This window comes from Protopterus annectens, chromosome 2.part0, assembly GCF_019279795.1.
Source record: "Protopterus annectens isolate FY-2018-M chromosome 2.part0, PAN1.0, whole genome shotgun sequence".
NCBI classification, from domain to species: domain Eukaryota; kingdom Metazoa; phylum Chordata; order Ceratodontiformes; family Protopteridae; genus Protopterus; species Protopterus annectens.
Genome location: NC_056728.1, coordinates 308030849 through 308058675, shown reverse-complemented (window position 1 = coordinate 308058675; position 27827 = coordinate 308030849). Strand labels below are relative to the sequence as shown.

At 41.1% G+C, this 27827-nt stretch overlaps 1 protein-coding gene across 1 annotated transcript in view; it reads left to right on the top strand.

Annotated features, from left to right (window-relative positions):
* The window catches only part of ALDH7A1 (aldehyde dehydrogenase 7 family member A1), a 760748-nt gene that overhangs the window by 580338 nt on the left and 152583 nt on the right, over positions 1-27827 (top strand). The window contains exon 14 of the mRNA XM_044060782.1: positions 23103-23219. Coding sequence (XP_043916717.1) covers positions 23103-23219 — 117 coding nt within the window. The remainder of the gene's footprint in view (positions 1-23102; positions 23220-27827) is intronic.

Here is a 27827-nt window from a genome sequence, read left to right as displayed (position 1 = left end):
CGGACGCCGGTTCTTTAGCGGTTTCAGAGGAAACGGTGGTTCCGACGGAGGCTTCTCTGGAGTCTCAGGGGAGACTTTGATTTTGCAGGAGGTGGTCTCTCAGGAGGCAGGTCAGGCTGAAGGGGCTTCTCAAGTTACTGTACTCCTCCCTTCCTAGGGTGGTTAGGCCTTCTCCTTCTGTTTCCAAGGCTTCTCCCAGAGGCAGGCCAGTTTTAGCTTCTGTTGGTGTCACTCCTAGTTCAGCAGGGTCTGTGCCTAAGAAGCACATGCTTAAAATGGCAGAAGATTTGATTACTCTGATTAGAGGTTCTTTGCCCCCTCCTGATAAGAGGCCTAGGGTGGAGCCAGAGTTGGGAAGTTTGGAGCAGGCTTCGGATGTTTCAGAGTCTTCAGCTGAGGACTTGCAGGAGTACTCTCCTTATTCTGATTCTGATGCAGATGATTCCACTCCTTCTGCTTCTCCTCCAGAGGATTTTTCTTTTTCAGAGACACTTCATTCAATGAGGGAACATTTTAAGTAGGAAGGTCAGGACTTCTCTGATTCTCGGAAAAGGCTTAGGGAATTTTTGCTGTTACCCCAGCATAGGCCCTTGGCTATACCCCCTGTTCTGGATGTTGTGGAAGATGTGTTTGCAGAGGCTTCACTTAATCCTGATTCTCTGCCTCCTGCTCCTGTTAAACCGGATAGGTATTACAGGGTGCCTGAGGCTCATAAATATCTTTATAAGAGTCCTAGGGCGGACCCAGAAACTATTAGTCAGGGACCTAAGGGTGTCAAGGCCTCTGTTGTAAAAAAATCCGGTTCCTCTAGATAAAGAAGCCAGAGCTTTGGATAGATGGGGAAAGAAGGTCTATACATCTTCTACCTTAGCTATGAGGGCTTTGAATTGCCAGTTTCATATGTTGAAATATCAAAACTTTCTTCTTTCTCAATTGAAGTCTAAGGTGGATGCTCTGGCGGAAGGCATTGAGTGTAAAGAATTACAAGATTTGGTGCATGTCTCTGAACAGGTGGGTAAGCATTCATTACAGTGTGGTTTTGATGCTGTGCAGGCCACGTCTAGGGTGGCTGTCACTGGCTCAGTTCTTCGCAGGCACGCCTGGCTGAAGGATCAGAATTTATCTGACCATGTTAAGACAAGGATTTTGGATGCTCCTTTGCAGTCTGATGTGTTGTTTGGTTCACCTGTGGAGTCAGTCTTGAAGAAAATGGAAGACAAGGCTAAGTCTATGCAGGCTGTTAAAGATTTTTTGCAAGTTCAGCCTCAAGTTTAGTAGGAATTGGCCTGCTAAGGGGTGGACGTATCCTTCTTATGATTCTCAGTCTAGGGGTAGATCTAGACGTGGTAGGAGCAGAGCTCAGAGTTCTTTCAGGCCTAGAACAGGGAGTTCACCTGCACAATCTTCGGGTGAGGGCAGGGGCCAGTCCTTTCGTAAACAGGCCCAATGACCTACTTGTTCAGCTGCCAGATCCTTCTTGCCTGGCAGCACCTTTGGGAGGAAGGTTAGCACTCTTCAAGGAAAATTGGATGTTGATTACCCAAGACAAATGGGTATTGGATATCATACACCAGGGTTACAAGTTTTATTTCCATACCTTGCCTCCTTTCAAAGGCATGCCGGACGTTCCTCCTCAGCAAAGACTAGAGGCTCACAAACAAATTTCTCTACTACTTCAAATAGGGGCCATACAACCGGTCCCTCTGCCAGAAGTGGGCCTAGGATTTTATTCTCGCCTGTTTCTAGTACCAAAGAAAGGAAACACGTGGAGACCAATTTTGGATTTATCTATCCTCAACACATATCTGGACATTCCCAAGTTCAAAATGTTGATGTTACAACAGCTTTTACCTCTGCTGGGCAAAGATCACTGGATGGTGACTCTGGATCTCAAGGAAGCTTACCTTCATGTTCCTATCAGGCCCAGTTGCAGGAAGTATCTGCGTCGGGCTGGGACTTCACATTATCAGTTCTCTGCATTGCCCTTTGGCTTATCTACTGCGCCCAGAGTGTTCACGAAGGTTCTGGCTCCAGTGGTAGCTTTCTTCAGGCTAAGAGGAATACAAATCTATCCTTATTTGGACGATTGCCTGATTCTGGCCCAAGAAAGGACGAACTTCTTCATCATTTACAGTATGTGATGGCAGTGTTAAGATGCCTGGGGTATTCTGTGAACGAAATAAAGTCCAGTCTAGTACCCTCTCAGGACATGTGCTTTCTGGGTGTGAGACTGAATATAGCATCCCAGATGGCCTTTTTGACCCCGGACAAACAAAAGAATCTTTCTCTTTACTTCCACCAATTGTCTCGTCAGTCCAGGCTGACTGCAAGGACAGTCCTTCAAGCCTTGGGGTTCATGGCATCTTGTATTCTGGTACTTCCCAATGCCAAACTGCATATGAGGAAGCTACAGTGGTATCTCAAGAATGTATGGACACAGCACTGCCAAGATTTGGACACTGTCATTCAGATAATACCTTGCATTCAAAAGGAATTTTTGTGGTGGGCTCAGGAATGTCACCTAAACAAGGGACTCTCTGTGACCCGGCCAGAGGCGAGTCAGATTTTAACGACAGATGCCTCAGACAAAGCTTGGGGAGCTCATCTAAATGGAAAATGGGTACAAGACACGTGGCCTGCCAGACTTCAACATCTACATATCAACTTGAAGGAGATGTTAGCAGTCCAATTTGCATTGATAGCTTTCAAGGATTTACTTCTTCCAGGGCAGGTGTTGATTCAAACAGACAACACAACTGTCATGTGGTACATCAAAAAGCAAGGGGGAACGCATTCTTATCCTCTATGCAGACAAGCAATGATTTTGTGGGAGACTGCTCTCAGTTTACAGCTAAATCTTCAGGCAAGGTTTCTGCCAGGAGCACAGAACTCCTTAGCAGATGTGTTGAGCAGACAAATTATGGATCCCCACGAGTGGAAATTGGATCCTCATGTATTTCAGAGATTGACAGTGTTATGGGGAACTCCAGACATAGATCTGTTCGCTTCTCCACTAAATTACCAGCTGCCAAAGTTTTGCACAAAAGGTTTCATCCCACAGCTTGGAAAGTGGATGCTCTCTCATTCAATTGGAGCAATCTTCACGTGTATGCCTTTCCACCTCTGCCTCTCCTCCCAAAGGTACTGCTGAAGGTCAGACAGGACAAGCCAAACATGATTTTAATAGCTCCAGATTGGCCTCGACAGCACTGGTACCCATTACTGAGAAGTCTGGTACAGGAGCCTCCATGGCCTTTGCCTTCGATTCCTCACCTGCTGTCTCAGGAGAACAGTCATTTACTCAATGTCAAACTTCATTCTCTACATCTGACAGTCTGGCATATTCTGTTTTAAACCCTGGAGGGTCTCAGCTTCCACAACAAGTTTTGAATGTTATTTTGGAGGCCAGAAGGCCTAGTACAAGGAAAGTTTACGCAGATAAATGGAGGAGATTTTTATTTTGGAGTACAGCAAAGGACTTTGATGTTTCTAAACCTAATTTAAGTGTTGCGCTTCAATACCTTACTGAGTTATTGGACAAAGGTTTGTCCTTCTCCTCTATAAAGGTTCATGCTGCAGCAATTTCTGCTCACTATGACTGTGACCCACCATTATTTTCTCAGCCTTTGTTTAAGCAATTCCTTAGAGGGGCAAAGAATATAAGACCCCACGAGAGCTCCTACTCCTGCTTGGGATCTCAATTTTGTGTTGGAGAAACTCACTGTACAACCTTTTGAGCCTGCAGCATCGGCAGAGTTGAAATATTTATCATGGAAGACTGCTTTTTTGTTGGCCATTACCTCTGCGAGAAGGGTTTCTGAATTACAGGCCCTTATGGCAGTTGAGCCTTTCTTAATTTTCCACAAGGATAGGGTGTCTTTGCATACTAACCCTTCTTTTATGCCTAAAGTGGTTTCTAGTGTGGCTTTAAACCAAACTATTCACTTGCCTACTTTTTATGCAAACCCCCAAAATAAAGGGGAAAGGATTTTGCACACTTTGGATATACACAGACAGTTGCGATATTATTTGAGCAGAACTAAAGGGTTCAGGCAGTCTCAGCAGTTGTTTGTTTCTTTTGCTTTGGGTTCTCAGGGCAAACCTGTTTCAAAACAAACTATTTCTAAGTGGATTGGTTTTTGTATTGCTTTCTGTTATTCCCATCATGGTAAGGAGATTCCAGCTGGGATTAGGCCTCATTCCACTAGGGCTACTGCCACTTCTACAGCCTTTTAAGGGGTGGCTACTAAAGATATTTTGGAAGCAGCTACTTGGAGTTCAGTGCATACTTTCTCTAAGCATTACCACCTTCCACTTTACTCTAAATCTAGGGCTGGATTTGCCACTGCAATTTTACAGGGCATTTTGGCAGCTCCTAATGCTTTATAGTTTTGCCATCCTCCCTTACCTCTGCTTTGGGATTCTACCCATATGTAAGGACTGCAGCAATGTGAGATGAAGAACATAGTACAGTTTTGTACCTACCATAAATGTAGATGTTCAAGATCCACATTGCTGCAGTCCAATTTACCTCCCTCCTTCCCTCTGTTGTTGAAGGTGGTGGTGTGGTTTGTGTTGTACATATTGTAAATATGGTTAGTGCACGGGTCGTTCGTTAGTTTTTGCTGGTTTTTTGGCTGTGGCCTTTCTTGTTAGGGCCTTCTGACATCTGGGGCAAGAAAAGACTGAGGAAATGACGTCGGTCATGCGCTTTTGTACCCTGACGTCCTGATGTCAGTTTTAAGCGCCTTGACCGACGTCAGCCTAATACTTTGGTATTCGGGCCGACCGAGGACAGCGGACTACCCATATGTAAGGATTGCAGCAATGTGGATCTTCGAACATCTACATTTATGGTAGGTACAAAACTGTACTTTTCTCCTCACATTGCAAGCCTTACAGGTCTGCCTTCCTCCGGCTACCATAGCAGTTCATGCAGACAACATGCAGGTTTTGTGGTACCTCAACAAACAAGGGCACACGTTCATATCTGCTCTGTCGCGAGGCCATGAGTGTGTGGGAATGAGCGATTTTGTTGAGTGCTTTCTAGTTGCAATGTATATACCCGGGGAGTCCAGCGTGTTGGCAGACAGATTGAGCAGGGCCATCGTGAGCCCACACGAGTTTCCGTGAATCCCTCAGTGGCGAAAGAGATCTTCCTTCACTGGGGTCAGCCGAGCTGTGATCTCTCTGCATCCCCCCTCAACCATGAATGCAGCCGGTACTTCGCCCTGATTCCCCCACCTGGGAAGTCCCCCAGGGATATTCTGGTCCGTGATTGGCCCCAAGGTATCCTTTATGCCTATCCTCCATTGCTGCTCATCCCCAGAGTTATGCAGAAAGTCTGTCGCCTCAAGGCTACCTTTATTCTCATTGCCCCCTTTTGGCCTCGGCAGGTGTAGTTTCCCCTTCTATGGTCTCATCTGAAGTAACCCCCTTGGGTACTAGATCCCAGTCCGGATCTGATTTCCTAGCCCCCTCTGCTTCCAGTTCCCAACCTCCAGATACTTTGTTTGACGGCATGGTTTGTCCACTTCCAGTAATCCTGAAACAGGCCAGGCTTTCTACTCCGGTTAAAGAAATTCTTCCACTAGAAAGATTTATGTTAGTAAATGGAAACGGTTCTCTATTTGGGCTAAGCAGTGCAGTCTAGACCCTTTTTCGGCTTCCATCTCTGATATTTTGTTTTTTATTTTGTCCTCCCTTTTTCAGGAAGGAGCTAGCCTTTTAACTGCCAAAGTTCAGTTGGAGGCTGTCTCTAACTTCCATGTGCGTGTGGAACCGGCCTTCCCCTCTCGATTGTGCAAAGCCCGGTGAAGGACCCTTCTCCTCCTTGGGATCTTTCTTTTTTGCTACAGTCTCTCACACAGCCTGCTGCCACATGTGATATCAAGTTTTTGTCATGGAAGATGGCTTTTCTAGTAGCAGTAACTTCAGCCAGAAGAGTTTCAGAGCTGCAGGCTCTTTCTATTAAACTGCCCTTCATGGTTTTTCATAAAGATAGGGTGGCCCTTAGGACTAATCCATCTTCCATGCCCAAGGTTGCAACAGAAGCACATCTGAATCGGTCAATCCAGTTGCCAGTCTTCTTCTCTAACTTTGCCAATAAAGGGGAATATCTTTTGCACATGCTGGACGTGCAAAGACAACTGCATTTTTATGTAGATGGGACGAAGAGCTTCCGCAAGTCTGACCAGTTGTTTGTGGCCTTTTCTCTCAACAGGAAAGGTAAGGTAGTGTCTAAGGTGACCATCTCTCGTTGGATTTCATTGTGCATTTCCTATGTTTATTCTTCTAGAGGACGGTCTTTAGCTGGACCAGATAGAGCTCATTCCACTAGATCCATAGCTATGTCAGCTACTTTTCTTGGTCATCATTCCATAGATGACATTTGTACGGCAGCTACCTGGTCTTCTCCTCACACTTTTGTTAGCTACTATAAGCTTGATATTGTATCCAGGAATAGGGCTTCCTTTGGCTCCACAGTGCTGCAGTATGTCCTTCCATGAGACCGCCTAGGATTCAGGGTAGCTGGGGACTCTGACCCAAGAGTGAGGAATAGTGACATGGATAACATGATAAAGAGTTGTGTACTTACCATAACTTGACATCTGTGTTATTCTGTTTCACTATTCATCACTATCCCTCCCTCCGTCCCCCGTCCTGTAGGATCTAGAGGGTGTGGAAGTGTGATGGTTGGCGGGCAATATCTTCCTTAGCTGCTTTCTAGTCAAGGGTGAACTTGTTCTGAGGGGGTTAGAGGGCAGCAAGGGGTCATGGGAGTGGGAGGAGCTTGAGCCTTGAAGCGGTCTGTAAATTGCTGGCCCGGATCCAAGACCCAAAAGTGATGAATAGTGACATAGGGTAACACAGATGCCAAGTTATGTTAAGCACATAACTCTTATAAAAATAAAATAAATAAAAATAAAAATTAACATGCTCCTCTTCTCATTGCAGATGATAACTACTACTTCTGTTGTGTTTGAACAAGCTTTCAGATTCTTGCTTCTCTTGTTCACATAATCTGATACATTGCCAGCAACTTTTAATATATCAGGCTAACTAACCTTAAAAATATGTTGCAGTTATTTCTTATGTTGTTGTCTTTCGGCTTTTCCCGGTTAGGGGTCGCCACAGCGAAACTCCGGTCCGCTAATGATTGGCAGTAGATTTTCATGAATACAGAGGTGCCAGCTCGATGTTCAGCCTTCAACGAAGGCACGCCCATTTACGCATGTCTTTCAAATGCCCACCCAACCGCGAGGAGGACATGTAGACTCCACACAGAAGGCACTCCCCGCACTCCAGCCGAGAATCGAACGGGAGAACCTCTTGCTGTGAGGCAACAACGCTACCGCTGCACCACAGCAGTTATTTCTTATAATATGATTAATACCAACTGAACCTACTGCATAATCTAGCAACAGTGTGCTAGTCTTACCCATTTTTGAAACCAACACCACCATCTTGTGGAATTCTAACCATATTACACTCTGTAATAGTAACAGGTACTTTTAATAACTTCTGTCTTCACCAGTATTTCACTAGAAACTTAATCTATTTTTTTTTTCTTCATATCCTTTTACTCAAACTTTGTTTCATTAATTCTACTTCTTCCTTTAATAAATGTCTTATATTGTGTACATGTTGGTTCTACACAGTTGACTAGAAACTATATTTTTAAATGGAGGTTGTGTACTTCTGTAATGTAAAAAAGTATCGTTACTTTTGTCCTTCTGAATTTTTGACCCTTAACCATCCTTTTTGTATAAAAACAAACATAAATATTTATAGTCTTCTTTGTTAAAATTTTCTTTAAATGATTAAGAAGAATGAAGTGGTTTCACAAAATGTTAAGAATATATCCAATTCCTCCACAGTCCCCTTCCCATACCATAATAAAGCGTTCATAAAACAGAACTCTTCAATAACTCACATTGCTATATACAAAATTATCTTCCCAAAAGGACAATATAAGAGTTGCAAAACTGGGCACCTTAGCATCACCCATTGCTACACCTGCCATTTTTCTTTTTCTTTCTTTTTTTTAACTCAAAAAATTATTTATTTAGTGTAAGTCTCTAAGAAGGACAATTTCTCTAGGCTAGCATTCGCTGTTCTGACTGTCTTGCAGGATTATCCATTGGTGCTTGCTTGCAGAACCATTAGAAAGTGCCAGTGGGTTCTAAATAGAATCCTTGTCAGCTGTATCTTAAAGCTCTTAGTTTCTTTCTCAGCATTTTCCACAGAGCTTAAGGAGAATAACAACAACCAAAGGGAATATTATATTCATAAAGTAGGAGACAGTATTCTAAGAACTAAGCCAACACAGGAATGGACAAAGGAGGTTTTGTTGATAGGGATGACTGCAATTAGGGGTGCAGAGAGAATAGGCAAGAGGAGGGCTGGAAGGAGCCAAGGTATTGTGAGCAAATAACAAGAGAAGGAAAGGTAATAGAATGGGAAAAGGCCAAAAATTCATTTGGACTGCAGGCTAGAGATGCCTTCCCTGTCAAAGATTGATATTGGAGTATAAGCACAGATAAAGCAATAGGAGGATCATAAATGAAAGACCAGCAGGGGAAGAGTTTTTAGTAGAATCTAGAACAGTAGCTGCTGTTAATAAAGGGATAATTAGTAGGATGAATAAAATATTGCATGATAACCTTAGGAATCAGTCGAAAGAGGTTAGAAAGGATTCAGAAGAGAGATTGGATAAGCAATTCACAAAGAAACAGGGGGGGGGGTATATGTATGTCTCCCAAATATACAACAGTAGGGTTGCCACCTTTTCAAATTGCCAAAGTGGGACATTTTCGGGACACACATCAGATTTTACATGCCGACACATACCCACGGTCAGTACAAAGAATAGAACATTACTTTTTTGCCTAAATAAAAGCTTATTCTTGTAGCAGTTTAGTTGCTTATTCTGTTTCGTGTAACATTTAGGTATTTTATATACAGAAATAACTGTTTTATGCAACTATTACATAAAATATGGGACATAATTATGTCCTACAATCTCAGGACATTTGCCATTTTTAATATTTTTTGTCAGGACATAACTGCCCAAAGAGGGACTGTCCCTCGCAAAGTGGGACAGGTGGCAACCCTATGCAAGAGTGTCTAGAAGATTTAGGATCTTTGCTTGGTGGTGTTTGCATAGGTATTTTTATACCCCAAGCAAAACTCACAGACCACATGTCTAAACTATCTCTTGGGTTTGATGCTCTCTGGTCCTCCCACTTATTCATTAATTTCATTTTGTTGCTGGTTTCCTTCCTGATCACTTCACTTTCCAAATCCCAGTCTGTAGTTCGTCAGCTGCTAGCCTTTTTTATGTTGCTCGTGCAATTTCCTTTGAAACAATAGAAAATATTTCATTAGCAAAGTCTGTCTGTTGGCTTTCTTACTGCCAGAAGATTGAGAAGCAGTCTCTCCTTCAGCTTGCTGGATCACTTTTTATTGGCTAAATTGCTTCATAACCTGTACTGCATCCAAAAACATTTTTGATTATCCAGCAAATTATTCTGAGACAGCTGGTAATAGTAATGTATTGATTTATTTGAAATTTGGTTACTGGGGTAGAGCACTGTCAACAAGTCGCTAGTTTCAGTCTCGGCCCTGAAATGCAGAAAGAGTAGAATGAAAACTACTCATCTGTACAATACCGTTATCAGGTAATGGAAAAGTAAAGCATGTATGCAGTTGTAATATACATTATTTACAGTAAATTAGGACAAGTCTTGTTTAGAAAGTGAGGCATCCATGCTAATTACACTTGTGTGCTGTGGAGTGGTAGGATAGTTTAGTGGAATGAAGGATGTTAGAATGTGAGAGTAGTGGAAGAAGTTCTGCAAAAGATTATGTGAGTGGGAAGTGCCAAATGAGGGACAGTATGATTTACAAGCCGGAGAAAATGAGAGTGATCCGGTGATATGTTTGCTGGAGAGGCAATGACATTTGGCTGATGAGAAGGAAGTGGGTCTTTAGCAGTGTCCTAAGTTTAGAACAAGATGAGATGTCTTTTATCTGTGGGGAATACTTTCCCTGAGTTTTGAATACTACAGAGAAGTAATGAGCGAGATGGCCAATTCTTTGTTAAACAGAGAGTCGTAATAAATCTAGAAATCTTACTGGTTATTGCTTGAAAGTGTGTGGAGCTTTTTGATGAGTCTATGAGCTTAAAGCCGTGTTCAGGTTGGGAGAGTACAATGCCCTATGCCTGTTCTGGGGGTGCTAGTAAGAAAAGAGGATATTTTATTGGCCCAAAGTAGGAGAGAGTTGACCTTTTTTGTTGTGTAGCCAGGTGAAGGGAAACATTAAGTGAGATGTCAAGCCAAATGCTATGATATTTAATGGAGATGGTGTTTTCTATGGAGCACCACTGTGGTCATAAATATGCAGAGCTTTGTTTTTTTAAGTATCTTTTGGTGCCAAAAATCATAGTTATGATTTTGTTGGAGTTGTAAAGAAGGTGTTTGTTGGAGATTTAGTGGATTAGGCTAGGGAAATCCACTTACAAGTTTTTTTGGAGGTTTGGTACTGAGTTGTTTATGCAAAATAGTACCATGACGTCTGTGTGGAGTGGGAGAGGAGATGATCGTTCAAGGGGATGTTTATGTATAAAAATGGAGAATAGCAAAAGAGCAACTATGGAAACTTTGGATACTCCTTTTTGAAGGCCAATCAATTGGGAAATCATGATTTTAATAGATGAGTGGCAGCTGAGGTAATTTTAAGACCTAGGTAGGGAATCGTGATTTACACCTGCTTGTAGTAGGTGACTGAGAAAGATCTTGTAGTATGTGAAGTTGAAAGCTTTTGTAAGGTGTTAAGGATGCTGTCTTATGACATCCCCTGATTGCTGGAATAAAATTGGTTCTCTTTTGCCTTGTGTACAGCAAATAACCATTTTGCTCAATCAGTGTGGGGTTCCCCAGTGTTTAATACTTTTCTGTTCAGTAACTGTTTTGTCAGGAATAGCACTTTCTGCTATTTTTAAATGGCCCTTATTGAGAAGCCTCGTGTTCAACTTGTTTTTCTTATTTTCTGTCTCTAACTTTTGCAATCTTACCAAATTCTCTGAATGACTACTTAATGCTTCTTCTGTTTTTTTTTCCAACCTTTTGACATTTGTTTTTATATATTAAATGCCTCACAGCAAGTTTCATTGTTTTCTTCTAAATTACTGGAAGCACTAAAGCTGCAACTTGAACTGTTTGTTATGTTTTTTTTTTTGTTTTTTTACTGAACAGCTTTTAAGTTTTTTTTTTTCCCATCCAGTGCTTTTTTCTTTTTTTATTTATTTTTACTTGTGGTGGTGGTGCTGCGTTAGCATTGTCGCCTCACAGTAAGATGTCCTGTTCGATTCCCAGCTAGAGCGTCTTCTGTGTGGAGACATGCGTGAATGGGCGTACCTTCGTTAAAAGTTGTGTCATGGCCGGCAACTCGGCACGTAAAAATCTACTGCCAATCATTAGCGGACCGGAGTTCTGCTGTGGCAACCCCTAACCGGGAAAAGCCGAAAGAGAGAACAACAACAACGAATGTCTTCTTTAATGACATTGAGGCAGTGTAGTTGTTAACTAGAGTCTGAATTTTACCCAGACTGAACTTTTACTGGCTTTTTAAACAGTTTTTCAGTTTTTATACTGGAAGAACTGTAGTCAGCATGGTCATAAGTTCATAGATGTATACTGGGCTAATGACTATTGGGGCTTTTATAAGCCTAGCCAAGCTTCGCAGAATATATCAGGCTATCAGTCTACAGACTATTTACAAGCGTAGCCAGTAACCACACATCAGAATCAAACTCTGGACCTTTTATCTGTGAGGTAAAGACCTTAACCATTGAGCAAATCCCACCCTTTGCCTTCTTGGAAGTCCATCTGGCATTTTATAAATTGTGCTACATTTATCTGTATTTGTTAATGGGGATGGAGTGATAATCCACTTGCATCATTTTCAGACTCAGCCTGGGAACAGTATAAAACTTGAAAATGTGACCGTAGTGAATAAATTGGAGAATAATGATGTATTTATTTTATTTATATTTATTGACCAGTTTAGTCCTACTTGATTAGTGGCGTCATTTCAGGGGTGACCCAAGGTGGTATTTATACTGCTAGGGGAACTTTGGTCAGATCATCAGGGCAGTTCCCCTTTTCTTAAGTGTCGTGATCTTTTACATCCTCCTAAGCTACCACAAACTCAAGCAAATAGGGCCTTGATTTAACGTTTCATCTGAAGGACAGCATGCTAAGAAGTGTACCACCCCCTGATGCTGCACTGCGTCTGTGCTGAAGAATGAATCTAAGTAACTGTTGTAGGACTGGAACCTACAGTCTTCTGATTTTCCATCATAAAAGGAGAGTACTGTACCTGTTGAGCTACTGACATTGTTTCACCTGCTGTACATCCAAATCATAGTTAAAATTACTGTTTCATACCAGACTTGGGTTAGCTAGTAAGGTGATGGTCCCCATAGTCTCCATTTTGTTATGAAATATTGTATGACTAGAGTGCATGTGTGTGCAGTTATTTTTTTTTAAACAAGAAACCTCTTTATTAAATTATTCCTTATGACATAGGCAGTCATGCATTTATATAAATGAAAACAAACCATACTGACATATTTCAGTCGCAACCATTGTACATCTCATAATCTTCTGTACATTCATTCTCAGTCAAACATTACCATAGCTCATTCAGTTTATACCTTCTCTTAAACCTCATTCCTAGTCCAAAGCATTATTCTGCATATAAACAGTCCAACAGCAAACTGAGTCAGCACACATCTAAACATGTACTGTTCATTCAGCAGTAAAAGCGGCAGTGAAAGCAATTAAAACATATATCTTTACTTCATATAAAAATAAAAACGGTAAGGGCTTTCACAACTCTCCTTGTTGCTTCATCAGACCAATTTAACAGTTCTTAAAACACTTATTTTATACTTAGCTCATTTACACCAATCCAACTCAGTTAATTCAAATGTGGTGCCAAAAAGTAACCTCATGAAACATATATCAAAACATTATTTGCATTCAGTTTGCTGTGAATGCATAACAACAAGCATTGTTTACATTTAGTTCATATAAAAGTCAGAACTGCAGGTGCCTTCTTGCTCTCAGATGAGGTTTGATAGGAATCCTATCACTGAGACCACTGGCTTCTGTTGCCTGTAATTTAGTAATCCGTTCTGATTCATTAATCTCCATTTTATTCCTTATGTCCCTTGCCTTGTGGTGATTTTTGTTTTATCTACTACCATGAACTTAAAGCAGTGTGATTCATCAGTGTCTCTAACATGCTTAGCTAAAGCATTAGCTGGTGTTCTAATCCTAATATTATAAACATGTTCACGTGTTGTACTGCGCAGGTCTCTGACTGTTTTCCTACATAAAATTTAGTGCATATTTGGTAGCTTGCTACATACACTATGTGACTGCTACCACAATCTGCTATTAGCTTAAAGAAGTATCGCTTCCCTGTATCTGGATGTATAAACACTCCTCCTGTTTGTATAAAACTGCAATAATTGCAGTGTCCACAGGGACTTGTAATAAGTACATGCACATTATGCTCAGCCATTACTATTTCCAAAATATTTTTCAGATAACATAACTTATTTTTAAGCGATTTACAGTTTTTATATTTAAATTTATGGTATTCCCCTACTATTTCTTTGATGGTTTCATTAATTAATAGCACCTGCCAATGTTTCTTCATGATTTCCATGACATTTCTTGAATCAAAGGTCAAATTTAAAAGGAGACTAGCACCATAATCTCTTTCCGACTGTCGTTGAGCTGAACCGTTTCTGAAAAATATGGTTTCGCTTCACCACCTGTCATCTTAGATATATCCTTCAAATTTTCACCTATCTCCCATTTACTGTATCTCCTAACCATTAAATCCTTACCAAAAGAATCAAGTTCCCTGTTAAAATTTTCAGCTGCCACTGTTAGTCTAGATAATGTCATTCCTTGGCCCTTTATAATATTCTTAAACACATGCCTTCTATGCATACTATTTCTGTGCATGTATGAATTTTTATGGCATGGTTTCCTATACATTTCTGTAGATGTCCTGTCCATATCTTTCTTAACTTTTACATCTAAAAATAAATCTCTTTTGTAGACATCTCTATAGTAAACTTAAGAAAGTTAGTACAACTATTCATATGTCCATAAAGGGCCAATAATTCTTCATCATTGCCCCCCAGACAAAAAGAGGTAATCGACAAATCTCATATAAAACAAAATATTTTTCTTGTAACTTTCATTATTCAGTATTTCTTTCTCTTCCTAGTCTGCCGTAAATGCATTGGTGCAGCTATTGGCACAAGAAGTGTCCATAGCCACGGCATCCTTTTGTAAGTTGCAGATTTCATCAAACGTAAAAAAAATTATTTTCTAAAATAGTTTCCATAAAAAGGCATATAAGGTCCACTTTCTTCCTCTCATATTCACTGTATTTAAGTAAGTACCTTTTAAAAGCAGACAAACCATACTCATTAGAGATAGTAGTGAACAGTAATTTAACATCCATCATAACTAGAAGGCAACTTGACAAATCACAATTTTTACTAAACTGAAACAGGTCATTCAACAAATGTCTCGTCTTTCAATACATAAATATTATTATAGTGGATGACAGTTAGGCATTAAAGTACTTGGTTTTTTAAAAGCTTTTACCATATTCATATTACCAAACAAAAGTTTGCGTCCAACATTTCTAGCAAACATCTTTAAGTCAGTTATTGACTGAGCACAATTGGCTCTTTGTGCTGGTATAAACGAAAGTCCCTTTTGCAAAAGTGATCTCTCATAGTCTGTTAAAGCTCTAACAGATATATTCCGAAGCAAGTTGTCCCTTGATGACCCCACATCTTCTTGATCGTCTGGTTGCTGTCTATCTTGTTTTGGCATTTTCGCTGGCCCAGCTAGGACTTCTTGAGCGAGTGTTCCTTCTGCCTATCCTCTCCACAGTGGGTAGAGGAAATGTTGGAAAAACCTGGTTGTTTTGTTGTTGTGATTTTTCAGTCAAATGGGTCTTTCTCCTTACATCACCTTTCTCACTGGGTGACATATTACAGCTCTGTACCAAAGGTATATGATGACAATTCTCAAGTTCTACTTCCTTTCATGCAATCATAGTGGTGGTGGGGCTAGTATTATTATCAGCAGGGCCTGTTGTCATATCACTAGGTGCTTCAGGTTTGCCACCACTCAGACCCAAGACCTTCCCTGTCCTGAGATTTTAAAGTAGCCTGCATTTTTCTTGGTTACCATGCAAACACATGTCCACATTTAAAGTCATTCATACCCCTTTCCAACTTTCTCTTATTTTGTTGCATGAGCCATCTCTCATCTGTCTCAACCAGGTCTTTAAGATCAGTCATTCTTTTATAGACCACGGCTGTAGGAAAGAGTTCATATAAATTGTTCTGTAACACCTTAATACTTTCTCCTAATTCGTTTTCCTCTGGAGAAAAATGATCTATCAAGAGCTTTATATATATGAAAGGCTGGTTTCAATATTAAGGTGTTGCCACTTGGATAAAAGACTAGGTACTGGTTACCATATGTGGGCATGTGTAAAACTCTCAGCCCCCTATGTATGACTGTAAACATGCTTCAAAATGTTGTCTGTGAGCCTCTAGTCTTTTTAACTTAAACAAGCTGTTTTCTAAAAATTCAAACTTCTCATTCAGTTTACTTGTGTTACAGTCACTAGTTCCTTCTTCTATTAGCACTCCATTAAACTCCATATTAAGAAGCGGGTTTTCTTTAGGTGAAATGTATTTCATGCTGAATCTAGCTTTGTTTATATGCTTGTTGTTTGTTTGCTTGTTATTTCCCTGGAACGCTAATTCCACCTAATACGCGGCTTCTCAGCGCTTCTGTGGATCACTAGTGATATCTGCATTGCTTACTGTACTTATTTCCTTGTTTCACTTGAAAGAAAGTTACTGTTTGTCGTTTTTGCATTTAAGTTACCTGTAACACATTGCACTTAAGTTACCTGGCACTTGCTCACTAAAGCAATTATATAAGTCAGCACTAAAAATTAAAAGCACTACACCCTCACTCCCCACTGGCCCTTGTTTTCAATTATTAAGGAATTCCCAATATTATTCTGGCATGTCCAAAGGTCAGTTGTCAATCTCCTCTCCGGTCCAGCTAGTGAATCTGGGAATCTTGAGGCAATGTTACAACTGCCTCATGTACACAGACAACCCTCTCCTCCTCCCAACAAATTACAACACATGTGAGAGATGCAACCATATAGCCAAACTGGAGGCTAAGCTCTCTCAACTCAGTACTGGCATAACCAGTCAGGAGGAGGAGGAAACCACACTCACTACAATTCCAGTCTCACATAGACCTACCACGACAGCAAACCAAACACATAATCACACAAAAACATACTCGGAGGCTCTAAATAAAGATCTGCCTAAGCAGCAGAGACCTCCAAAGCAGACACCCAAGCAACCGCTACCCCAAAACAAAACATGTGCAACACATATCTCACAAAGCCAGTGTGCCGAACAGTCACAGCCCTTAAGACTAAACAACACACCTGATACACTTGTAATAGGTGACTCTATCGTCAGGCACACTGACGTCCCTCTCACCAGGCTGAACAAGGAGAGGGTCACGGTGAGCAGTCTGTCGGGCGCTAGGATCCGCCACATAACACAAGCACTCAGGTCACTCCAAGGCAAGTACAAATATGACTCAGTCATTGTCCATGCTGGTGTGAATGACCTGAGACGTACCTCCCTGGACTACATGAAAAGAGACATAAAGGAGCTCTCTGAGCATGTAGCCCAGGCCGGTATGACCCTGACCTTGAGTAGCATCTTACCCTTACCAAGAATGATGCCACAATATGAAGACAAGATGATCAATTTCAACAATTGGCTTAAGTACTGGTGTCATTCAAAGGGGATCCAATGCCTGTCAGCTTGGGATGATATGCTTGATAAGCCACAATGCTTCGCTAGGGACGGCTTGCACCGGTCACCCCTGGGCTTTCGGATGTTGGCAAAGGCTCTTGCTACCCCCATAGTGCCTTTTCAGGCAAGGCTCAAAAGACAAACCCACCTCCATAGGTATCACAAGGGATAAGAAACTAAGAGTAATGCTACTCAACGCCAGAAGTCTAAACCTCAAGATGCACGCACTCGAAACTCTCCTTAGCATGGAGAACATTGATATCTGTGCAGTAACAGAAACCTGGTTTAGGGCTCCCGAGAGCACCCCAGCACTACCAGGTTATACCTCATACCATGCTTTTTGGCCCCAAAACTTGGACCGAACCACAAAAGGAGGGGGAGTATCGATATTCATCAAAGATACCCACACCTCCAGGTTGGTGGCAAAGCATGAAGCATCAGAGACCATCCAAGTGCAACTAACAGTGGGTAAAACTGCCTTCCAGTTTATAGCCTGCTACAGACCACCCTCCCAAACCCAGGAACCCCACTCGGCCTTCCTGAGAACACTGGAAAATATGAAGGGGTCTCCAAACACCATTATATTGGGCGACTTCAACTACCCAAACATAGACTGGGAGCATTACTCTAGCTCCAACACCCTAGCCCAAAGGTTCATAGAATTTATAAACTCAAATGCTATGGAACAACTTGTTGCCACTCCCACAAGAGGGGAAAACATACTGCACCCTGATCATCACCAACATGGGGACTCTATGCTCCAGACCAGAAGTGTATCCCTCACTGGTAAGATCAGACCATAAACTAATCTCACTGGATATTCACATCCCGACCCCACCCCCTGCCCAGAAAACCACAGTGAAAAACTTCTCTAAAGCAAATTTCACACTCCTCAAAACCGAGGTGGAATCCTTCAAAGCCCCCGGGCCTGTGGAAAATACGGCCCAGACCGCAGAATCCTTTATAAACGCATTCTCTGAACACCTTCAGGAATGCATGGATCATGCGATCCCAAATAAAACCAAGACCCAATTCTCCAAAGGCAGACGCCCTGTCTGGTGGACCCCAGCCATAAACAAACTATACAATAGAAGGAGGAAGCTACTAAATGATAGAGCAAAATCCCAAAAAGGGAAGGCATCACTGATCAGTATTAGCAAAAAACTACGGGCACTCATAAAATTGTCTAAGGCCAGCTTCGAGAGAAAAATTGCACAGGACACCAAGGATAATCACAAGGCTTTCTTTAGTTATGTTAGGAACCTGGGTGGTAATTCCCAGATATGCTCAGAATTAGTTCAAAATGACAAAAATACACTGAACCCACAGACATTGCCAACATCCTAGCTGACAGGTTCAGCGCAAACCCCCCCCCCACCAAAAGGGCAAATATCTATCCCAGCAGAGTGCTGCCCCCCCTGACATCTCAGATGCTCAGGTAAGAGCCGCCTCTCCAAAGCAAAAACACAGCATCAATGGGACCAGACAGTGTCCCGGCTGCGCCTACATGAACTCCAAGAAGAGCTAAACCCAAACATAAAACTACTGTTCAATCTCAGCCTTACTACAGGATATGTGCCCAAAGAGTGGCGACAGCAACAGTGGTCCCTCTCCACAAAGGTGGTGCCTCAACGGATCCTGGAAACTATCGCCCCATAAGCCTGACTAGCTTGGTCTGCAAAGCTATGGAAAGGATCATCATGGACCTCATAAATAAAGATATTGGGGACCTACAGACACTGGATCCTACCCAGTTTGGCTTTAAGGGCAGATCCTGCCTCTTAAACCTGGTTGATTTCTTTGAAACAGTCACCAAGGCCATTGACGAGGGGAAGGTGGTCCACACAGCCTACCTGGACCTTACAAAAGCCTTCGATACAATACCCCACTCGGGCATTATAGATAAGCTCACCAGCTTAAATATAAACCCCTATGTCACTAGATGGATTGCAAACTGGCTCAAGGACAGAACCCACATGGTTAGAATTGCTGGAGCCATGTCAGACTCCAAACCAGTTACAAGTAGTGTCCCCCAAAGCTCAGTCCTGGGACCTCTCTTGTTCGGTATATATTTCTCAGAGGTACAGGCCAACACGGAAGGACTGTGGCTGACCAAGTTCGCAGATGACTGCAAACTGGGCACCATAATCGACTCTCCAGCCGACACAAGCATCCACCAAAAGGGCCTCATAGAAATAGACAACTGGTGCCAGAGCCATGGTCTCAAGCTAAATGCCAAAATGTGTATAGTCATCCCCTTTGGCAAAAATAAAGTGCCCACAAATTACCACATAGGTGGTAATCCATTAAGTACAGAAGAAGTAATTGGGGACCTGGGGACCCAAGTTGATAGCAATCTCTCATTTGACAACCACGTGGCCAAAGTGGTTAGAAAAACATTTTATATAGCCCACCTAATCATGAAGGGATTCACATCTAGATCAGGGGAGGTCATCGTGCCTCTTTACTCATCCCTCATCAGGCCCATAATTGAGTACAATGCCTCTTTGGCATGTACCTTACCAGACACCTGCAGCAACTGGAAAGACCCCAAAAGTACCTCATCAAGAGGATCAAAGGGCTCAAACAGATGCCATATGCTGCCCGGTTAAAGAAACTCCAGCTCTACTCAGTGGCATACCGCCTGTTCAGAGGCGATCTGTGCCTGACGTATAAAGCCATGTCCAACCCGGAATTAATGGACATGCTGCACCTCAGAAAATCCAAATCCCATCGAGCCACGCTCGAGAGACTTGAACCTCAGCACTGAAATAAATAGGACATGCTGGAGGGACAGATTCATAACCCAGAGGCTCCCTTCACTCTGGAATAAAGTCCCAGTCCAGGTTAGGCAGAGTCCCTCATTGACTCTGTTCAAGAGGAATCTTGATGAGTGGATGGGAGATCGTAGGTTTATTCCGGGTATCACTTCTGTGTCACTGTTAGACAGAGGCACAGTATACTAACCTCGAAAAAGGGCATAGCAAAATAAATTTAAAATGGGTGGCGAAAGCCAAACACATTCTGGCTAGGCTTATAAATGCCCTAGGGAAGATAGCCTAGTATGAACCTATGAACCGATAAGCCTCTCATTCCAGCCGTATGTTATTTGAGTTTATATACACCATCATTTTTTTCTCTTATTTTAATCAGTTCTGAGAATATTTGACTTATTTTTTCTTTAGACTACTAGAAGTCACATCTTGTTTCACATGTGTGTGCAGTTATATAACATAATAAAAGATATAATACACAGTGATGCATTCAGGTCGCATGAACACTTAGTTTTCCCTGTAGTTGTTAAAGCACTGTTTATGCATGTCAAAACGGCAGGAAAATTAATCATACTCAAAAACTGAAGAAACAGAGAAATACTATAAGATGATAAGATGGGTCCCCTGAATTGCAAGCTTTAAAATTGAGTGTCCCTATTGTTTCAAAAGTCTGTTTTTGCCACTGCTCTTTAATACAATGATGCTAAAGTTGGTCTGTTTTGAGGTAGGGAATGTAGAGGCAAAGCACAGACAAGAGAGTACAAGAAAATGGACAAATTAAAATCATGATTCTCAAAACTGAGGACTCACAATTGTTGCAATATTGCTAGGTTACCTGGCAGTTTACAAAGAGAGAAAATAGCTGTTTAAATGTACCGCAAGTTGACCACAATGCCATGTATGAAGTGTGAAAATAGATTAGTGCGACACATACATGATTGAGTGCTAACCAAAGGAAGGGTTGCGATGCATTTATAATTTGGATTCATTCTTTACAGCAGGCAGTCTGAGCTGAGCAGCATTACCCTCCTCATGCAACAGATATTCATATATTCACATTTACGAAAAACAAAAAAATAACTAAAAACAAAACACAATTTACCATTAAAATGCTTTTATTTGAGCAGTTAACAAAATAAAATTTACAAGGAAGGAAGGATTTGTATAAGTATTTTTTTTCTTTGGACTATTGAATTTGTCGGTTTGTGTAGGATGTTGTTTCCTTTCTTTTTTTCATTTCTGCAAATATGCAAGATGAATGACAATGCAGATTTACTGAAAGACTACCTTACTCCATCTTTCCTTGTAAGTAAAATCCAGTAGTGTCCTTAGCTCTCTTAGGTAGTAAAAATCAAACAAACTAGTGCATGAATTTTCAAAAATGCTGTCCGAGTCTCATAAAGATTTGCTGCATATTTAAACAAGCAGTTCTCCATAGTGCAGCACAGACCAATGTTAGTTTTTTTTATATTGCTCCCCACTAAAACCTTACCCAGTGGGCTCCACTGATATCACCCAAATGGCCTATTTATCCTGGGAGGATAGGAAGTGGGCCTTCCCAGGCTAGCTGACAGCTTTGCAGCCCGTTTTTTTACTACCTGGGAATCCTTGATTGGCAGTCATTTGCCTAGTGAGATTGAGGTGGTATGAGCATATAATTTTCATGGTGTGGGGCTGCAGCCCCACTGCAACTCCTCAGCATTATGCCATTGCTGTCTTTCATTGGTGTGAACAGTGAATTTCCCGTGGTTGCTAGCGTAAATGTGCCAAGGCAGAGCAGGTCAGTTTTGGATAGCTATCTCAATTCCATGGTTTTAGCTCCTTACAAAAACAAAGGGATGCAGGTCCAGTGGAGGAGTTTTGATAGCCTAGAGACTCAAACTCCACTGGGTAACCCATTGTATTTCCACAATTTGTTACCCTTGTGAAGAGCCAGAACTGCCTCCTTCCTTCCAGGATGGGTGAAACTGCAGAGGGTGCTCACTGCTGTCATCCCCAGCCAGCTGCAACAGGTGTCGAAGCCACTATTCAAACTCAGGCAACTGCAGTGTAGTCAGCACTTTATCCCTGTATGCCATGGCGCTAGCCTAGAATGCTATTACTACTTAATCTGTTAGTTGTCTTTATCCCCATTTCTGCAGATCATCAAGCCTCACCCAACTGTACTTCAGCCGATTTCTTCATGGTGGAGAACTAGAACCACAGAGGAAGGTGAGCCATCCAAAGGAGCCATCAGATAATCCGATGTGAGGGTTGCTTTTTCTCTCAGCAGCATCCCAGCTATAATAACATATCCCTTGTGTGAGAGAATGAACTATAGTCATCACACTGGCAACCTTCAGTGCCCTCTTACCCATGAATGCACACTCCTGTGCACTTGCTAATGCAGGCTACCACCAGATGGTGACTGGATGGGCCAGAAACCCACCTCCAGGAGTCCTAGGCAGGACTGCCTCTCCCCAGATGGTCTGTGGTATTTTGAATCTTGCTTCTTCCCATCCTGCCCCAAGGATGGTATGGCAGTCCCCCCCGCCAGCTATATTAAATGCTTAAGCCCAACCTGGTCACCTGGGATGTAGTTAGGGTTTCATCCTTCCATACTTCTGGAGCTGGCAAAGTACAGTGGACTCTGGCTTAGTGTTCTGGTATACCATTTCAGGGAGGTCATAAAGCCCCCTTTAGGTGTTAGTTCTTTGAACCTATCCAGTTAGTTGTAGTATTTTAGATTAGATTAGTCCAGGGAAAATTATCTCCCCTCCAGTCATACAGATGTGGAAGAAAAACGGTACTAGAACAAGCAAGGGTGCTACACTGGAACAGTGTCACATCTAAATGTATTTATTTATTTTTACTTTACAGCCAAGTATATACCTAAAGATTGAATTTGAGAGTCTAGTAATGTTGTAAGATGGGACGGAAGGTGTAATAAGCTTTCCATTTTTCAGGATCATTGTATGTGAGTAGAGTAATGCATTAGAATTGTCAGAAGAGCCTGACTGGAAGCTTTGCTTTTAAGTGTCCTTTTTTATTTATGTCCACCTGAGCTGCAGTTTTGTGCACAATCTCTGTATACTGGTCAGTATCCTTTGAACTTGCTGTGTTAATTGGAATTGGTTGTGTATTGTGAATTGCATGTTATTGTCAATTATGATCACAGTGCATTGAATTATTCTATGGTGTTACCATGAAGAGCGGTAATTTAACACAGTGTGCAACACAGCAAGTAGCACCTTTTCTTAACTACCTTCTGAAAGTCAGGCCATGTTTTGACATGCATCACACCTGGGGTCATTAGCTTCTAATGTATTTACTAAATCTGTTGGAGGCACTGAAGATTAATTACTCTTTGTTTTTAGGTGATTGATCGCCCTGGAAACTTTGTAGAACCAACCATCGTAACAGGCCTGTCCCATGATGCACAAATTGTCCACACAGAGACGTTTGCTCCCATTCTTTATGTTCTCAAATTTAAGGTAAATGCAAAACGGAGAGAGAGAGATGTAATGGAAATGCTTACTGTTTGATCTGAAATGTAATTCTGTATGTCAGCTTTTATGTCGTTTCTGTCTGTCTCTTGCAGTAGATCCGTATAATGTAATTTGTCCTCACTTCAGGCATCTGTATTTTCTATGTTTTCAATACCTTTACGTGCCATACTGCTTGGTTTCCCCAATTTAGATTGACAGATACTGTAGGAATGTGATGGTCCACTGTAATTTATAGCATTCAGTATCTTATTTTCTAATGAGCTGATGACCTAGTTCATTTTCTTTGCATCTTTCCAACATGTGGTGAATAAGGGCATCAGCTGTCATTTTCAGCACTCATTCTAAGAGTTTATGCTGTCTGAGAGAGCAAAACAATATAGCGTTCAGTTGTTTGTTTAGGAAATGCAATCCTGACACACATAGAAGTCTGAATTTTAGATTGAATTTCCTGGAAATGTATGTTTTGGAAGTACATCTGAAGTCATTTGCCTTGCTGTTTCCACCTCGTGTAATAGAGAGCCAAAGCAGCTAGCAAATGCTAAGCCCCAAGAGCAGAAGACAGTAGGCTGATGGGTCCCTTCACATGAAGAAAAGGAAGAACACCACAGGCATAAACATTTTGTCAGACTTAACTTCAGACAGTGCACAACACATTGCTTCCTTCCTAGTCTGGTAAGGTTTTGAATCTGCAATCTCTGCTGCTAATTGAGTCTGTGATCACTGGATTTCACTGTGCGATCGCTACACCATTCTGCAAACCCATCCTGGGAGAAAATGGCATCCTTGATGAGGTAATGCTGTTGTCAGTGAGCAGAGTCACCACTGTCAGAAGTTGAAGTTACTAAAGAGAAACATTTACCAGCCCAGTAGCAGCTCCCAGAAATGGATGACCTTTCCATGAATGCATAAGCGCAGCTAGGGTGGAACAAAGGGAACAGCCTGATTAGTCTTCAGTGCATATCAGCATTTAGAAATAAATGCTAGTGTTACATTTGTGGTTAGACCTGAATCACTGTGTGGTCCATGTGTGGCGTAAACTGTAGCAGCTGCTTGTTGCAGTCTAAAATGAAAAAAAGGAGCTTTGCATTATCTGTTGAAACATTTCATCCTCTGAGTTTGTTTTCCCTTCTTATTATTTACTGTTAGTTTTTTTTTTTTTGCTTACTTTATGTATTGAATTCTACGTTCATGTATGCTGCATTTTGCTAGTGACCAAAATGGAGTCACATGGATCATTCTGAATTACCAGATATTACATAGATAGGTATTTCCACAGCTGTTTGGTGCTATGCACAGTCTTCACTACAGTAAGTCCTTATAAAGGTCAGTAGAATTTGCATTCTACCAGTGAGAAGTATCAGTTCTCAAAATCCTTTCCCATGGATTTGCATTCCTTCTAGGGTGTCTCGCAAGTCTGGAGCCCAAATTACTATGACTGAAAGTCTAGAGTGTATGACAGTCTGGGGTAAGTGCCTTAATTTAGATTGGGGGGAGTACTCTGCCCTAGCAGTCTAATTGTACTGACAAACTGGTTATATTATAGCATTAATAGGCTTCTGGGAACACTACATCTTACTATCTTCTGAGACTTCACATCCCAACCTCATCAGCTTTTTTTTTCAGCAGGATAACCATTTAGTTTTTCCGCATTTTTAGCTGTTCTTTGTATTTGCACGTTAGTGTGTGTCTGTGTGTGTGTCTGTGTCTGTGTGTGTGTCTGTGTCTGTGTGTGTGTCTGTGTGTGTCTGTCTGTGTGTGTCTGTGTGTGTCTGTGTGTGTGTCTGTCTGTGTGTGTCTGTCTGTCTGTGTGTGTCTGTCTGTGTGTGTCTGTCTGTGTGTGTCTGTCTGTGTCTGTCTGTGTGTGTCTGTCTGTCTGTGTCTGTCTGTGTCTGTCTGTGTGTGTCTGTCTGTGTGTGTCTGACTGTGTCTGTGTGCGTGTCTGTGTGCGTGTCTGTGTGTGTGTGCTGTTGTTGATGATTTCTTTTTGTTGCCACGGTTATGTTGGATCTTGACTACATGGGGTGATTTCAGGTCTTTTTATATGCAGGTATGCCTAACAGAGATTGACAAATTTTGCAGTTGATTTAATGGGAAAGTCATGGGTGCTCCTTCTACAGGGCCCTTCATTAGTGTACTGTGGTTGACATGCCAAGAGTTCTCTGAGGCAGTTAGACTGCACTATCCACCAAGTAAGGAGGACAGCAGGCACATCAGGGGGCCTCAGTATTTTTCTTTTCTCCCTCCCACCACAAGTAGTCTCTCAGTAGTCTTCATTGCATAGATACTTTAGATACTTGTCCTGAGACAGTTCTCTGATAAAAAGACTGGATGACACTGAGAAGTTGAAAGGCTGGCTCTCGCTACACTCTACAGTATGCCAACAAATCGTAGAAAATAACTGTTTGTGAGAGGTGCAACAATTTAAGATATGGAGGTCTCCCCCCAAAAAAACAGACTGCTAGCATCATACTAACACATTACATTTAGCATCATATGCTGATGCTGTAAAGAAATCCTTACCTAAGGCTACTAGACCCATAAGGATTAAGTTGCAGCAAAATTCAAAGTCAAACCTTGGATCATGTAACATCTCACCTTTAATACAGTCACCATAGATAAAGGGCCTCAGTTCCAGTACACCAGCACATTACATAAACAGAAATGTTTTAGTGATCGGTGACTCCATAGTGAGGCACACATTCCTACTTAACGAGGCAGAACAAAGACAGAATGATCAAAACCAAAATGAGAGCACCGGACAGCCGTTGACCCAAAAAATATTTATTAAAACACAGCAAACTAAAATAAAATAAAACTTAACGCTGGAGAATCAAACAGTACGTTTTCGTTCGCAACTTCCTCAGAATACAAGCCAAACAACAATTCATACCTTAAATAAGGTTGCTTATTCCATTAATTGCGTGCAAGTAATCCCAGAGGAAAACAATTAACATTTAGTGTCACAAATACATATAGTGTTGTAAAAATTTTTATACTATGTTTGCAGTATATCGTCTGTATAAACATAGATAAAGCAAATGCAACATAGGTGAACCTGTAATGAATAATAAAATTCTGTCTGCTATTTAATCAAGTAAGTATATAACATCGACAAATCTGCAAACCTATTAAAATCCCAGTATGCAATTGCGTGTTAAAATATAAATATAAATAAACAAACAAATGCAGCTCTGTCACGAAAATCTGATGGGCACCTTAAAACATTAGTGTTTGCTTAAAAACATATATAAAAATGTATATATACAAATTATATAAATATAGTACCAATTGTATGTAATGTAATATGAGTTTAAATATAAATTATTTAAAAACCTTTCAAGAGGAATGTATGGAAAACATCCTTAAGTAAACATGAAGTGTAATAAGGCATAGAATCTATAATTTGGCAACTTTAAAACTGGTGCCAGGGATATCATATCATTTAATCTTTTTCCATTTAATCCATTTGTTGGCTTCTAAAACCAACTGCCAGGAAACCTCACGGTATCCCAATTGTGTTTCCCATGGCCCCCCTCTGACATCTTTCTGGACCACCTCTATGACAAAAAATTTAAATGTTGTGTGTCCACTAACCTCACTGTGTTTAAATAAAGCATTCTTTGCGTTACCCTTTTTAATGTCATATAAATGTTCATAAATCCTACGCCTTAAACACCTCTCAGTTTTCCCCACATAAAAACATTCACAGTTCTCGCATGTCACGAGGTATACTACCCCTTTTGTTTCGCAGTTGCTGTAAACTGTTGCAAAAATGTTTTTATTATGACAGGTAATATACACCTCTGATTTATTGAGTATATGGGGACATTGTGGACACCCTCCACATTTATAGGTTCCTGCTCTTTTAACTTTCCTTTTACTTCCACCATTACTTTATAAAATGTTTTTTATTTTTCTTCCTTTCCTGTCAACAAATTTTATAGGTATATCAAAATGGAGGTCCAAGTCGGATAAGGCACTAAATTTCCCCCATTCATCCTTAAGGGATTCTGTAATCGTGTTACTATCCCCATTGTAATAGAGTACAAAAATATTTTCTTACCCAATATTCTTACTTGTAGTCACTTCACCTATTTTAACCTCTTCAACACCTAATATAGGTGCAACTCTATCATGCCTATCTAGGAACACTTCCTCAACAATTTGTCTAATCATACAAGCAGGATAACCCCTTTCCAGAAACATATTTTCCAAAAAAATTCACTTCCCTTAAGAAATTTGAATCTTCTGAGGTCATCCTGCTGCCCCTTACAAGCTGACCTTTAACAATACTCCTCTTTTGGGCAATTGGGTGTGCGCTGTTAAAATGAAGGAATGAATTGCAGTAAGTGTCTTTTCTAAAAACCTCTGATTTAAACTTTGTGTTCTCCCTATCTTTAGTGATTTTTACATCTAAATAATCAGTAGAATCAAATCCACATTTATAAGTAAATTTCAAAAACTTAGTAGTGGAAGCAATATACTGCATAAATTCAACTAACGTATCCATCCCTCCTGTCCAAAAAATACAAATATCATCTAAAAACTGACAATACAAAACCCAGTTTTCTTTGTATGTAGGATGGGAAATAT